General features: G+C 34.8%; 2 protein-coding genes across 3 annotated transcripts in view; one reads left to right on the top strand and one right to left on the bottom strand.

Annotated features, from left to right (window-relative positions):
• The window catches only part of LOC109822049 (biotin carboxyl carrier protein of acetyl-CoA carboxylase-like), a 10242-nt gene extending 8222 nt beyond the window's left edge, over positions 1 to 2020 (bottom strand). Inside the window, exons 1-3 of the mRNA XM_020388210.1 lie at positions 1819 to 2020; positions 1004 to 1201; positions 194 to 273 (exon numbers count right to left, since the gene is read on the bottom strand). Coding sequence (XP_020243799.1) covers positions 194 to 273; positions 1004 to 1201; positions 1819 to 1852 — 312 coding nt within the window. The 5' untranslated portion in view covers positions 1853 to 2020. The remainder of the gene's footprint in view (positions 1 to 193; positions 274 to 1003; positions 1202 to 1818) is intronic.
• LOC109820354 (40S ribosomal protein S21) lies at positions 9644 to 13134 on the top strand. Of its 2 annotated transcripts, none has more exons than XM_020386480.1 (4): positions 9644 to 9733; positions 9835 to 9917; positions 10008 to 10140; positions 12885 to 13134. In XM_020386480.1, the coding sequence occupies exons 2-4, from the start codon at positions 9868 to 9870 to the stop codon at positions 12948 to 12950; spliced, it is 249 nt and encodes an 82-aa protein (XP_020242069.1). In that variant the 5' UTR covers positions 9644 to 9733; positions 9835 to 9867; the 3' UTR covers positions 12951 to 13134. The 2 variants fall into 2 exon arrangements, with proteins under 2 accessions (XP_020242069.1, XP_020242070.1); XM_020386481.1 differs by having other exon boundaries at positions 9683 to 9744.

Here is a 15835-nt window from a genome sequence, read left to right as displayed (position 1 = left end):
AGAATTCAAACAAAAAAGAATAAAGAAACTGCACTGGAAATTCAAAACATAGGTGCAGCTTATCTGTTAACTCTACATACAAGTTAAACAGAACATTATGCATGAAAGCTTCAACTATAAAAAAAATCTTCAGCACCAAACACATAATCAAGTAAGTTGCCTCGCTTAAAAAAAAGAGGGGAACAGATTGGACCTTTAATCCACTGGGAAATGTTAATTTTTGAACATTTTTCTCATGTGCAAGTCCTTGCGGAGCATTCTCTGAAAAGGCACCTGCGTAAATAAAATTTTTTGCATAATACATACAGATTCATAAACAGAACTATCTTAAAACAATGATCATAATATGAAATAAAGATGCATGGCATTCAAAAACTAACCCACAACAGTCCAAGACATTGTCAATTAGGCATCAATCCTTTTTAACAATAGTGTAAATAGAGTTTTCTAGATGGAGAATTGACAGAAAGAAAATAGTGCAATACCACTTATGTTCTTTTTCACCTCTTATAATCCAATTTTGTTCTGTTCCTTTCAACCATATCATAAATTGGACCAAGAAAATGTGTATATTGAACTTAGAGACAGAGACAGTTTTGTTACTTGGATATTCATGTCTATTGTTTGTGCCCGGTAGTACTTAGACATTACATTTTGTGAATGGATTCAAGGTATGATTTCAGCTGTACACAAGTAAACTTTTCGATTCACGCAAGAAGTAAAAGATTTCTCCAGTAAAATCGAAAAGTACATGCATGTCTTCTTTTTACAAAACTAAGGATCTATACTTGCGAAGTGCTCTATACGTAAACTAGGAAGTCCAAGACTTCAATTGCTAAAGTCTCAAAAGTTTAAGGGATCTAAGTTTTTTCGACCTTCCAGTCCTTTCCTGATAATATCACATGAGATATATTATTGGAACAAACATGCAGTTTACTGTTTATATATCGTGATGAAAAATAAATGGAAATCAGGATGATTACGAAGGCTAGTTCACCGTTACCGTTTGATGTCACTGCCGATGCAGTCTCTGTGGCCTTTACAGAAGGCAACAATGATGCCTGGTTAGATGATTTAGTGATAACAAACCTCTGACATCGACTTTGGAAAGATAAACACCTCCTTGAAGCATCCTTAAAAATAGGAACAGAAGCGGGCTTCCCTGGAAAAGCTTGTGCATGTACGACAGGCTGACAGGCACCTAACAATCAATTATGACAGGAAATGTCAACTGCATATCCAAGCTTCCATAAAAAATGAAGTTGCAGAATAAGGCAAAGAAGAAAAAGTTTTGTCTCACATGATCTCAAGTCTATAGATCGAGGAAAGTTCAGTCAAGAATGTCAGTTGCTTAATCTAGAGCTTTGTTACATCCTAAAAATTTTTCGACCAACAACTCAAAAGAAAGGCATGTATGTGTTTCAAAGATTGAATTGTTTCTTGTTTCTTTCTTCATGACACTCACTAGTTTCAACAAGACATTGGAGTTTCCAGCTGAGAAAGTAACTTTATATTTATAGAGCTTTGGTTGACAAATCAACAATTCATGTTTTGGTTTAATACGATTTGTACTATGGAGAATTAGAGGGTCGATTACTGAAGATTGGTTTTTTGAATTTAGAATTTATTTATCCATCGATTTTCCTCCTCCTCACTAAAATATCAAATCACAAGAAATCTAAGAGGACAAAGAAAACCTTTTTCTCCCCATGATGGTGAAATCTTAATGAGCCTCATAATGTGGAACTCAAATGACATTATATCAGAGTACACTTTAACAGATCGCATAAAATAAACGAGATCGCCGGAGTAACTTACCGTTGAAAGATCTAAAAGCGACGGCGGATTCCATGGCTAGAGCTCGGATCTGAAGAACTTAGGTTGGAGAGAGAGAGAGATTGAAGGAGACAACTAATAGTTGATGAATTTGTAGAGAGAGAAAGGGAGGGACTTTGAAATGTCCGCCATTTCTTAGTTTCTTCGCCGTCGGGGAGAAGAGACACGATTGGGCCGGGTCGGATTCGGGTCTAGCTGGATCTAGATCCAATTGAACTTGAATTTAATATAATTTAGCAAGTATTGTTATTATTATTATTATTTGTTGATACATAACACACATGTACTTCGTCATCAAAAAAGGCAAAATGACTAAATTGGTATATTTTGTTTATCCGTAGTGATAGGTTGGCATATAATTTTTTCTGGTACCACATTGGTATATTTTCTGAACTCCAACAACAAATAAGCCTTAAGTTTAGTCGGATGTAATTTTTCGGCCATTTTTCTCACGTGACGGCTCACGTGATTCCAACGTGGCCGCAATGTCAGCGTGATGGTAGTTGGGATGAATAATTTTCTTTGAAAGGGAGTTTTTCCTCAGATTAGGGGTTTTCTGGTCTTCTTCCCTTCGTATCCCTCCGCCTTCTTCTTCGTCTTACTCCAGTTTCTTCTTCTTCGTCTTACTCCATCTTCTTCTTCCTCCTAGGGGTTAGGGTTAGGTTCAGTGAAATTTAAATTAGTGATGAATTCTTCATCTTCAAGCTGTCGCTCAAGATCAGTGTCAAGCACGAGCATGGGAAGAAGCAAACAAGGGTTTAATGGGATAAAAGCTATACGACAATGGAATGATCTAGCAAAACAATATGGGGTGAAAGTTTGTAATTGTGGTTTGGAGTGCGAATATTTTACTTCTATAACTGATGAAAATCCAGGAAGGAGGTTCTACAAATACCACAATCATCATGCAAAATTAATTTTGGATTTCATAAATTATTGAAATAGAGAGAGAGAGAGAGAGAGAGAGAGAGAGAGAGATATGAGAATATCCATGCTAAATACGAATTTTGCGAACAGAGAGAGATATTACAAAACAAAGTTCAATCGATACATTATTCATATATTAATCATCGTATTGCAGCCTAATATTATCCAATTCAAACGTAGAACATTAAATTGTTCATATATTATTGAGGATTGCCAAATTATTAAGCAAGAACTCCATCAGTGCATCATGTTTCACCCTGCATTTGTTTGTTTTTGTTGACTTCCATTCAAAGTATTCTTTAGCATGATCTAGCAGTTCTCAGTAGGTCCATCCTTTTTCTCCATTGCAACAGGGACATAGTAATTTCACTTCTGCGATGACCCTCTTGTTGTTATTTTATAATTGTTCAAGCAAAAACTTTTCATAGTTGACATAGTTATCTTGATTGTCGAGGAATTGTTCCATCTGAGAATTTAATTATAAACATGTAATGAAATATGAAGCAAAAGAATAGGTAATTATTGGCATATTTACCTCAACATTATCTTCAAATTAAGAGATAACGATGCCATCTATATTCTTTCCCCAAGCAGAGACGTTGTCCATTATTGTGCTATTAAATGAAAGAAAATATCCTCTTTTACCTTCTACTTTTTAAAGATGATGGATGTTTTAGGCAAAACGATACAGATCATGTTGTATTTATAGTTCTGAATAAGGCAGTTGTATGGGGACATGGAATTTCGGTTCACATCCCTTGGTAAGAAATTGTAAAACTGAATAGTTATATCTGTAACTGTTTAGTATTGGAAACTTCCTCATTTATTGCAAGTTTTATTTGGAAGCAGTAATTATAGCAGTTTTTACTTAGAAGCATTTATTTTTTGGCATCTCTTTTGTTATGATTTCCTTTGATTTTTGAGTAATGATAGGCTGGCGGTTGTGGCATTTGGAAGTGGATTGACAGGCAAATGTGTATTGTTGGATGTCAATTGTTTCCGCTTTTTAAGTGAGGGGATCCATGTTTTGAGGAATACGTTGCTTTTAAAGGAGGAGTTGCTTCAAAGGTGTGAAAAATGAGCTAAGAGGATGCAATGAGCACATTTACAAGCTTAAAGAAGATGTTGAATTGTCTAAACATGAGGTTGCTACTTGTTTGGAAGAAGTAGAGAAATTGATGAGTGAAAGATTAGAATTGCATGCAAAGTTTGCATAAGAAAAAAGGACAATTAAATTTATTTTGTTATTAGGAATGTTTACACTCTGTTTAATTTTGTATGTTATGATGTGAAGATTGTTATAATGTGAAAGTGGTTGTAATATGGTTAAAACACTGTAATTTGTGAGTTGAGTTGGTTATGAAGTTGATGTAATCTGAAGTTTTAACGCAATGAGTTAAGTAAATTACGTTGCTCATAATAAAAGGCAATATTGTGCCTGTTTGACCCAAATGCACATGGCCTGGTTGATTCAAACAATAAATCTAGCGGCATTAAGTAGACATATAAACTTTCAATCTGCCAATGTAATTAAGTTCCTAAAACCATGTTACTGTAGGCATAAAAAAATTGCCTATAGGTTCTCACACACAGCTCGAGATGAAGAAAAGACGATGAATGTTACTATCCGAGTCAAGAAGGATTATCTGAGTCAAAGGAGATCATCTAATACTATAGATAAGTTAAAAAGCACATGAAGTAAGTTGGCGAAGCGTATGAGTCTGTGAAACACGCTAAACGATAAAGGAACAACTCAACCAGGAGTTGTGCTTCGCCCACAAAAGGGCGAAGTACCATGTGTGTTTTGCCCACTCCATCAGTGTATTGTCTATAGAAGGTTGTAGAGCTCTTTGCGAGCTTTCCAACACATATTTGATCATCTCATTCCGATATCGGACGAGGAAGTTGGAGCCAAAATACCCGAGATAACACAAACTGTCTCGAAAGTGCGAGACAATCGCAACTGTCTCGGAACTACGAGATAGTTATGACTGTCTCGCACTAAATCCGAAGAAGTTTAAAAGATAAAAATTGTAGATATCTTCATCAGATTTCTAACGTATTTTGGATCATCTCATTCCGATATCAGACGAGGGAGTTAGACCCAAAATACCCGAGATAACACAAACTGTCTCGGAAGTGCGAGACAGTCGCAACTGTCTCGGAACTACGAGACAGTTATGACTGTCTCGCACTAAATCTGAAGAATCTCAAAAGACAAAAGTTGTATATCTCTTCTTCAGCTTTTCAACGCATCTTGGATCATCTCATTCCGATATCGGACGAGGGAGTTAGAGCCAAAATACCCGAGATAACACAAACTGTCTCGGAAGTGCAAGACAGTCGCAACTGTCTCGGAACTACGAGATAGTTATGACTGTCTCACACCAAACCTGAAGAGGCAAAAGTTGTATATCTCTTTGTCAGCTTTCCAACGCATCTTGGATAATCTCATACCGATATTGGATGAGGGAGTTAGAGCCAAAATACCTGAGACAACACAAACTGTCTCGGAAATACGAGACAGTCGCAACTGTCCTGGAACTACGAGACAGTTATGACTGTCTCACACCAAATCTAAAGAAGCTCAAAAAACAAAACTTGTAGATCTATTCGTCAGCTTTTTAACGCATCTTGGATCATCTCATTCCGATATCGGACGAGGGAGTTAGAGCCAAAATACCCAAGATAGTACAAACTGTCGCAGAAGTGCGTGACACACAGCCCTGTCTAGGCCACAGAGTTGCTTATAACACGTTTTTTGACGGTTTTTTGGCTTCATAACTGCTTAAGATCAACCATAAACGTCGGGAGATAGTTACAAACTGAAAATAGGTCCACTAACCTCATAAAATATGGTATTTAAGTAGTGGGACAGCTGTTACAAAAGGGGGCTGAGTATTTTTTGGAGCGGATTCAAAGAGTAGATCCAAGAGAGCAGAGAGGCAATTACTTGAGCAATTGGGCAGAGATTTTTAAAAGGCTTGGGAAAATTTCAAGAGTTCATCTCCTTTCAACAATTCGGAGGTTTCTTAAGATCTAAGCTTTGACTTGATCTTGAGAAGAGTGTTCATCTTACTTCGATAAGATATTCACTGAAACTATTCTTGCTTCTAAACGAAGGAAGAATACCCAAAGCCTTCACAATTCGATCAGAATCTGTGAATCGGTGGTCCATGAGCCAACACACTCCCGGCACAGGCATGTTGGCCTTCTTATTTTGATGGTGATTTAGCAAACAATTTACATCTAATGTTGTTTGTCTAGTATTTGTGTTTTCGTATTTATTCTAGGCAAATAACGTGTTGGAGGATGAATGGAATAGAGCTTCAACGATCATATCCAATGGAGGTTGGCAGAATAGTAGAGTGAAGCCTTGCAATTCAAAGTTAAAGATCAAGTTCAAGCTTCATCCGCGAGATTATCAAGTCAAGCATATTGAAGACCAATCAAGTTTGGGTAAATTAGTTTAGGGCATATATTATGTGTGTTAATACTTCAAGCTCAATATCACACACACACACGTTTGGTTTGGTTTATCATCGTTTTAGATTATAGACTTAACGACATTATTTTATATCTTTTATCAAGTTTATAAATCTATTGGAAAGTTTTTAAAACTTTGTTTAAACTCATTTTGTCAAGATCAAGCTTTTACAAGTCCATACTTATGCGATTTTGCAAAATAATGAGATTTCATAATTGGGAAATGTAAATTGCAAAATTCTTTTTTGTAACATGTTCAAAATCACATTTGCAAACATTTCCTAAAGTTTCATCAAGTTTGAAATTCAAAATCACATTTGCAAACATTTCCTAAAGTTTCATCAAGTTTGAAATTGATTTGTTACGTTTAATTGAATTTACAAAATCATGTTTTTCGTTCGTGCATGTTTTTACAAAACAGATGAGTTTTCACAAATGGGAAGTGATATTTAAGAAATTCTTTCTTTGAAATGTTTATCTACATGTTTATAAACTTTTCTCAAAATTTTACCATTTTTGGAGTTGATTTACTGTACCCAATTGATTTTACAAAATCGTGTATGTCAGCAGATTTTTAGAAATTATATATCTGTATTCAAACATTAATTTCTCTCAAATGAGAAATTATTTTTCAGAAATTCTTTCTCTAACATGTTCTTCTACATGTCTAGAACCTTCCCTCAAAGTTTTATAATTTTTGGAGTTGATATACTATTTTTAATTGATTTTATAAAACTGGATATGTAGTGCTACAGTACCCACGGTCGACCGCGCTACAGTGCGGTCGACCGTCAAACTCTCTGCACGTTCTCTCAGTTTTGATGAACTTCATGGTCGACCTCTGTTACTGTAGCATCCGACCGTTGAACTTTAACGGTAACTTCTGTTTTTGGTTTTTAGTGGGTTTTTGAGATTTTTTGAGTTGTTTTCTTCTACCCTATATATACCCCTTTGCCATAACTATTTTTATGAAGAAAAAAAATTTAACAGGTTTTAAAAGAGTTTAAGTTTGGTTTTAAGTTTGTTTAAGGGTTTGGTTTTTGAAGAATTCCATAAGAGGAAGTGGAAATCAATTCATTGAGCTTCAATCAATCTCTCTCTCGCTTATCATCTAGAGAAGTTTTTCTAAACTCAATTCTTGCTTTTATTCATAACTACTTGTTGATTATCAATTCTATTAAGCTAGTATTTACATTTGAGTTTAGTTGATCTTGTTTCACTCATTGTTTACACACACCCACATTGAGCTTATTGTATTTTCATACATAATATATTTGGGTTGGTGAGAGTTGTAACAATTGAGTGTGAGCTTTTATTGTGTTCTTATCCATATTAGAGAATAAACAATTATTATAATTGTGCTTTAGTGTGAGGAGTGAACGTTGATCGGTGAGCGTTAAAAACCGACATTGTGAGTGATTGTGAACGTTGATCGGTGAGCGTTGAAAACCGACATTTGTGAGGTGTAAAGGTTATTCGGGTGAGCGTAGAAAACCCGATTGTGATAGTGGATTTCTCACCGGGAGTAGGGAGCGGAGATGTAGGACGGAAGGTCCGAACTCCGTGATCAATTAAGTGTGTTTGAGTTTGTCATTGACGCATTTGCTTTTGCATTTATCTTATATCGCCAACTGTGCATTGCTCATTTTATTTTATCCACTATCTTGTTTATGCTTATTTCACCTTTGTGTTAGTTTATATATCATTGCATATATTTTTATCATATAGGATATATGTCATTGTTCATATTGCTTATCCTAGCTCATATATCTTGTTGTATTTCATACTTGCTAGGATAACTTATTATTATCCTAGCTCATATATCTTGTTGTATTTCATACTTGCTAGGATAACTTATTAATTAATTTTAATTAGCATAAAATCGGATTAGATTAACTTATTAATTAATTTTAATTAGCATAAAATCGGATTAGATTAGCATAAGACCCTAATCACCCCCCTATAGGGTCTAACAAGGCAAAGTCCCACAAAAGCAGAAGTCGATAAACGATTTTTGTGTTATTTTCTAAGAAATTATAAATTTTTTTATTTTGTTGTATAATTCATTGTAAAACGATTGAAGTTTAATGGATTCTGCAATGAAATTAATTTCTGATGAAAACATTTACATGCCTAGAGAGAGGTAACCATTAATCACTTTGTCCCAACAATAGAATTTACATAAACCGATCAGTAACATAGCACACAAAATACTCAGATTTCTAGATATAAAGAAACTGGTCAAAATTCTACTAAACATTAATTACATAGCCAAATTTTGAGAGGGTGCACTCTGTGAGGATGGTGCATTAGCTGTCAACTGTATCATATTTACTTTGACTTTCTCTAAATGTCATTTCCCCTTGTTCTCCTTGCCACAAACCAAACCCTTCTGGCATCCGTAGTTGACTTGCACCCCCTCTCCTTCTTCCTCTCCCTCTCCCTCTCTCTACCTCCTCTACCTCCTCCTACCTTAGTACTAGTTGTTATACCCAACTGCTTTAACCTCATCCACCAGTCTTTCTATATTCAGTTCATCTTTATCTATAAAATCTAACATCAAATCTACCACCAACATAATCTTTCACCCAGCCAAGCAGGAAATTTCCTCCATGTCTTATTTTAACCATGATTTTTACACCCATATGCAAAATATCACAATCAAAAACCCTAATTTACACTAAACCATGAATTTCAACCCATCAAATAACCCTAGTCGTCCTCAATGACCATCTAATTACTGAAATTAGTTTCAAAATTAGGAATTTTGCACTCACCTTTTCCGTCGCGCCAAAGACGATGAAATAACCCTAATAACCTCTTCGGCCTCAATGTAGATGGAAGATATTCACTTAGATTGTCTGCAATTTGGGGATGATCACGCTCTCACGCTCAAGGGGGAGAGAGGGAAATAAGAGAATGTGGGGAATTTTTTTCTTCTGGGGTTTTCTACAGAAACCACTCGACTCCTTCCCACTAACTCCAGCCACGATGGAGTCCACGTTGCGGTCACATTGGAGTCACGTGAGAAAAATGGCCAAAAAATTGGATCCGACCAAACTTAAGGCATGTTTGTCGCCGGAGTTCAGAAAATATACCAATTTGGTAAAAAAAAAATCATATGCCAACCTACCACCATGGGTAAATAAAATATACCGATTTGATCAATTTGCCCATCAGAAAATTTAGTCATTTTCAAAGTAAGTCAAGTAAAATTACAGACCCTTTTTTCTTTGCTTGGGGATTCAAACTCAAGCCAAGAAAATCTTATTTCCTTAATATGACTAAATTGTGGATATGAACTTTCCAGCCCAGGTGCTCACAAGAACCGACCCATTATCATACATATTTGGGCCGGGTGGGCCTAGAGAGTTCAGGTCCAGCCCAGTTCTAACTAAACCCTAGACTGCACGTATAAATGCGCCACGAGAAGTTAGGGCAAAGTTCACCACTGCCCCCTCCTCGCGCTTCATCTCTCTTCTGTGTAATCCCCTCGTAAACCCGGCCGATCTCTCAATTTCGTTTAATTTTCAGAGAAATTTCGATTTTTTTTGATTAATTATTTGAACCGAAACTTGAATCTAGGCACTGCGACCGGCGATTTAGACCCAGAGCAAGATGCAGAACGAGGAGGGAACTGTCGTCGATCTCTACGTCCCGAGAAAATGGTATTGATTTCTTTCTTCTTCTTCTTCTATTTTTTGATGCATTTTCTGTTTTTTTGGGTGATTTTTTGTTGATTTTTTTTTTATTTGCAGTTCTGCGACGAATCGGTTGATCACTGCCAAGGATCACGCTGCAGTGCAGATCAACATTGGGCACGTTGATGAGAACGGGATCTACACCGGCCAGTTCTCAACTTTTGCTCTATCTGGCTTCATCAGAGCTCAGGTATTGTTTTATTTAATAAACCTTAAATATATTTTGATTAAAGTTAGATTGAGATTATTGGTTCACGAGTTAGATACTTGCTTAATGATATTGATATTTGTGATTGTTGAGTTAGTTTCACGAGTTAGATGCTTGACCGTGTTACTAAAAATGCGAGTTTTTTTTTTTAAATTTTAAACCCATTCTTTACCCTGATTTATTTTTATAGCAACTCACTGCCAAAACAATTCATGCACCTAGAAGGCTAGAACGCCCAAGCTGATTTATTTTTAATCCCAAAAGCTATGTTAACTTGCTATGAAGTATTGGTAAAGTGCTAGAATATTAGTTAAAGTACTAGAATATGGGTTTAAAAATCGGTCTGAACTGCTAGAATATGTACTAGGATATGGGTTTAAAAATCAGGTTATGTGTTTTGGGTTTATGAATAGTTTTGAAAGCTGGTGGACTTAAAAGTAATTCCTGCTAAAAGAATGGATTTATAATAGAAAAATCCTAAAAATGCTCTGCTAATGATTTTTTGTATTTAGTTGAGGTAGAGTATTGAACATGCATTGACGTTGATATTGTGAAACATTAAAATAAAATTTTTATTGGGATCTTGCATTATGTATGAAATGGCTCTGATAGAGAGCTGATTACATTACAGAAAAATAGGTTTTATGAACTTAAATGCCAGTTCCTTATCGGGTTGAATTGTTAGTCATCAGTCAATGTTTGTTCTAATGTAAAAATATTTAATTTAGGGACTTCAAAAATTTCCTTTGAAAATATTTCTTTGGAATTGGATATAAATGATCGGTGCTGTATCCACATTTAGAACTTGTGATTTCTTTTGTTTTTCCAGAATGCTGATTGAACTAACAAAAGTTTGTAAGATTCTTAGTTTGGGTTTTGCAGTCTTTATTTTTCTCAATTTCTTCTGTTACTCCCCACATTCCTCCATGCTCCCATTTAACTTGGGTCAGTTCACTGCTTTCTTGTTACTTATTTTACTCAATTAGTCTAGCCAAGTATTCTTCATCCTTGGTTAAGGATTTCAACTTACTACGTTAAATTTTAGTGAAAACACCACTGTTTTTCCATATTATCATTTTCTTTTTTCTATCAACAATGATTTTTCTAGTGATGGAATTTGTTGGTTTTGTTTATTAGACTAAGAAGCTGTCTTGCATGCATTAGAAATAATTTTTTGCACTTTACAATACTTTTTGGTTTTACTAAAATGATTCAATTCAAATTTTAGAAATAACTTTTTTGCATTTTATATTACTTTTTGTTTTGCTAAAATGATTCAATTCAAGTTCCTGATATATTGCTTGTTACATTATTCATATCCTGGGCGAAATTTTTTGTTAATATCTCCAACTTGGATTTTTTTTATGGCGGTAAAAATAATCTCCTCTTTATATTTAGTCTACATTTTATTCCAACTCCTAGCTCTTGCAAGGGGCGATTGTTTTTATTACTCAGTTCACAAGCATGGTTTATTTGATTTTAGTTTATTGTTACAAACTAAGGCAAGGCTATATCGAGTATGTATTTTAATGTTTCTTTTGCAGTTAGTTTGCTATAGAAAAAGTTCTCATTTGAAAAGTAAAAACTATCAGAACATTGAGCACATATCGAAGGCTTGGAGGAGGAACTTTGAAACCTCCTTTTAGCTCAAAGCTTGTGCAAGAATTTATCGTTCGACCATCCTTTCTACCGAGGACCTTGTAACTTTTCTTCGTTGGAGGTCAATTGAGGATGTCGGAAATCCCATTCTCTTACTGAAAATTAGCGACTTATATTTAATTTTGTTATATAACTTATATTTAATTTTGTTATATAACTTATATTTAATTTTGTTATATAACTTTCTCAATTCCTTTCTAATAGAAGAATATTATAGTTTGGTCACTTGTTAATTTTTACATTGCATGACCGGATAAGACTGTTTTTCTAGTTAATTATCCAATATAATTCTTAGTTCTTTTTGGTAGGGACCAAATAATGCACAATGATGCTATGCTTCCTGTTGAAATACAATTATTCCTAAAATATCTTGTATATTGTTTTAGCCTGAAGTAAATTTTTATCAATCTCTATTTTTGTTTCATTTCCTTCAAAAAATGTCTTGGTTTTTAAAACTTTTTCTCCTGCATGTTTCTGGGTTAATCTAAACAAAGTTCCCTTATAAGTGTGTATATAAACAAACGTTTTTCAGATATCTATTTATTAGAATTATTTTGATAAAATTTTGAACAAAACTTAAATGTTTAACCTTTTGATTAATAACCGTTGTGATTTTAATAATATGAACCAAACTTTTAGAAGTGCAAGTTGTACAGATTGAATAGGGTTAATCACATCAGAATTGTAAAGCAAATTGCTCTCATTTGCATCTGAAACTGACTTCAGTAGGGTCCAATTAGCAAGTGTAAAAATGTATTATTTAAAAGTTAGGTGGGGGTATGCCAAATGCCAAACTTTTGATAGCTTTTACTGATGAACTGTGTTTTGTTGAGCAAGCTGCATCTCTTCTAGTTAGTTTGTAGGATTATAGCCATTTCTTAAATCTTGTCATATAATTCAAAATATAACTTGGCAGTTGGGGTGGCCAAGTTACTTAACCGTGATAGACTTTGTGCTGTATATTACTGTTATTTGTCATAACTTACCAATCAAGGTAATCTATGGCAATTCTCTGATAATTACTTGAACATTTTCCTCTTTATTCATTGCTTGTGTTATCTTTGCAGGGAGATGCTGACAGTGCCCTGGATAGGCTCTGGAATAAGAAAAAAGTTGAAGTTCGACAGCAGTAGACTAATGTTATGTTTTTCTTTGTCAGTTTGAGTCTGAACCCTGAGCTATTTTGCCGAACAACTTGTTTTATTTAGAGTTTCTACTTCGTTGTATGTTTAATCTCGTGAATCTTTTTCGCAATTGAGATGGATTTGAGACTGTCTTGGTCCTCTGTTCCCAGTTCAGAAGTTTTTTGCTTGATTTATCTTTTCTTTGTCCTGAAGCTTTCTGAAGAGTACTTGTTTCGGAGAGGTTATGGATTTATCTCGTGTTGTTTTGTTGTCTTGGATGATAATACATACCATGTCAAAACACTTCGCATGCATATGCATGTTGAACTGGCATTGGCGATGGAGTTATTCTGATCGAGGGATGTCTTAGATTCTATAGTATGCATCGAAGTTTAAGACCACATTCTGTGGTGGAGCTATAGTTCATGTGTCCACCAAAATTAAGTGAAACACGGTTGAGCTAAATAGTAATCTTATTAGATTATATTACTGTGAATTTCTTACTTGATTTGGAAGTACATGTTCTTCATTCTGAAATACCATAAATTTCTAATACAATTCATGTTACAAATGAAATCCCAGCGGCATATTAATACGCTATGCGTCGAAAACCCATGATATGATGTCATAGATAATTCCGAAGAACTCAATACTTAGTTATGTTGTTTCTGTCCCAAAAACAAATCAGAAGTTCAGGGATGAAGAGGCAAAGGTGTTCACATATGTACATAAGCTTTAGAATCTGTCCATAGGAGATCCATTCCCTATTATCTGTTGTGAAGTTTCTCAGGATTATTACGCTTACCTCGAATTGTAATGATAAATATAAATTTTTTTATTTGGTTTTGCACAATACCCAGTGAACATTGTTGGGTTTTACCCAAAACCCCTAAAATTTATGAATTGTAGAAAATCCCCTTGAACTTGTCTCTCTTAATTATCATGACTTGCAGACTTATCACTTCAAGTTGCGACGTGTTCCACAAGTGACACCTTTTGGACAAAGCTGCCCCTGTCTGCTAAAAAACTTCTATTATTCTACATTACCTTCGGATGATCCTAGGTAAAATATAAAAACACAGTTTAGGCTTTTAATCCCATTACTAATTAACGGTATTAACGAAATTTTCCATTAAATTAGGTCCTTTAGGGTGGTTTAATATAATTTGGAAAGTTCATAATGGTTTTCTATTAATTTTTTTTCGCAAAACACCCCAAAGTTTAGGGGTTTTTTTTTTGGAATTTACCCAAAACCAGTCTTCTCTGCGTCTCAACTCCATCAATGTTCTTCGATATTTTACCATCTTTTCAAAAGTTCGATGCTTGTCAGTGAATGGTCACAGGCGGTAGAAACACAAGGCATTTGAGGCTACCCATGTTCAAGATGCGACCGGTCATGAGCTTGCTGCATGGCTGATGTTTTTGTTCTTTGAAGGCGAACGCATGAGGTCGGTCCCTCCTGATTTTTTGCAAGTTCACGTTGTGGGCAAGATCAATTTCCTCTGAAATCGTGGGTAACGGCGCATCCAGTTTATGAGAACTATTGTTTTACTCAAGGCTACGATAATTTTTCTGTTCGTATATGTTTAGGGGCTGTTTGTCTGCGCTTTTTTTCTTTGGAAAGCAAGATGATGTGGCTGCATGCAACATCAAAAGAGTATGGGAAGTAGCTGATGTGGCTTCCCAAAAGCTGATGTGTTATGGATTCACAAATTCTTTCAAAATGGTCTGATTTTGTCCGAAAGCTAACGTATGCGTCAGAAGTGAGGGGTGAGGGGGCTGGGCTTAACGTGGTTGTTGCAAATTGATGGCCTTAAAGGGAACTTTTTACAAAACTCCCTCTTAATTCACTTTTTTATGTATGGTATCAACAAAGTCCCTTGTGTGAAAATTTCCTACTAATACAATATAGAATTGACTTCATTCACAATGGAGTATAAAGTTAGGGTCATTTGTAATTAAATACCCTACCCCAAAGTTGTTATTTTAAACTTTAATTCTCAAATTTTCTTTTTGCCAAAAAATTACTGTAAAGTTCACAAAACTAAACTTAGACACCCCAAAACTTATTTGCCCAAAACATACCAAAAAATTCAATAAAATATGACTTTAACCCCAAATTTAAAAATTTTGTTATTTTTTGTTAAAGTTTGGGCTATCAAATTTAAACTTTTGTTAAATTTTGAGGTATCAAAGTTACTTTAGTTAAACTATGAGGGGGTTTTCTCTAGAAATTTCTAAGGCCAATGTGAAAGAATTATGGAACTTTAGTGCCTAAACTATTACAAGCAGCAATAAATTTCATATGGTATATCTTATTACGTTTTAGCAAGCACTAAACGAATTGACTTGATCATTAAAACCGGGTGACAAAACCAATAATGTTTGTTTTGGGTATTAAATTGCAAATAACCCAACTAAATTTTGATGGTGGTGAACTTACCTAGGATAAAATGATATTTGGAGTTGGGTACATATAACAATCACTTTCATACAATCTCCACGTAAACCAAACAATGTAATTTTATCATTTGAGGATATTTAATGGAATCTAAAACAAACAATGTAAAAGCTAAAACTTAAAATGATGAGGTGGACACCACTTTCCATGTGGTGTCATAAATAACTAAGTTTACACACAACCACCAAATAGCCCCTTAAGGTTTCATCTAATATAATAAGGGGTTGATCATCGTGAGGCGGCATGTGACTTGCAAGGTGAATTTTGTCATATGAGCCACCATTTCATGCCCATTTTCTCACATAAAATTTTCTACAATAATTTTTTTTAGCTCATGACCATAATCTACCAGCTAAATCCTTCACCAGGATACAATACCAAGGGACTGTTTGGTTGGGAAAAAAAGGCAAAGAAAGCAATTATAGGAAATGTA

Source organism: Asparagus officinalis, chromosome 8 (genome assembly GCF_001876935.1).
Source record: "Asparagus officinalis chromosome 8, Aspof.V1, whole genome shotgun sequence".
NCBI lineage: Eukaryota > Viridiplantae > Streptophyta > Magnoliopsida > Asparagales > Asparagaceae > Asparagus > Asparagus officinalis.
The sequence above is the reverse complement of the archived record's forward strand: the minus strand, read 5'-3'. Positions and strand labels throughout refer to the sequence as shown.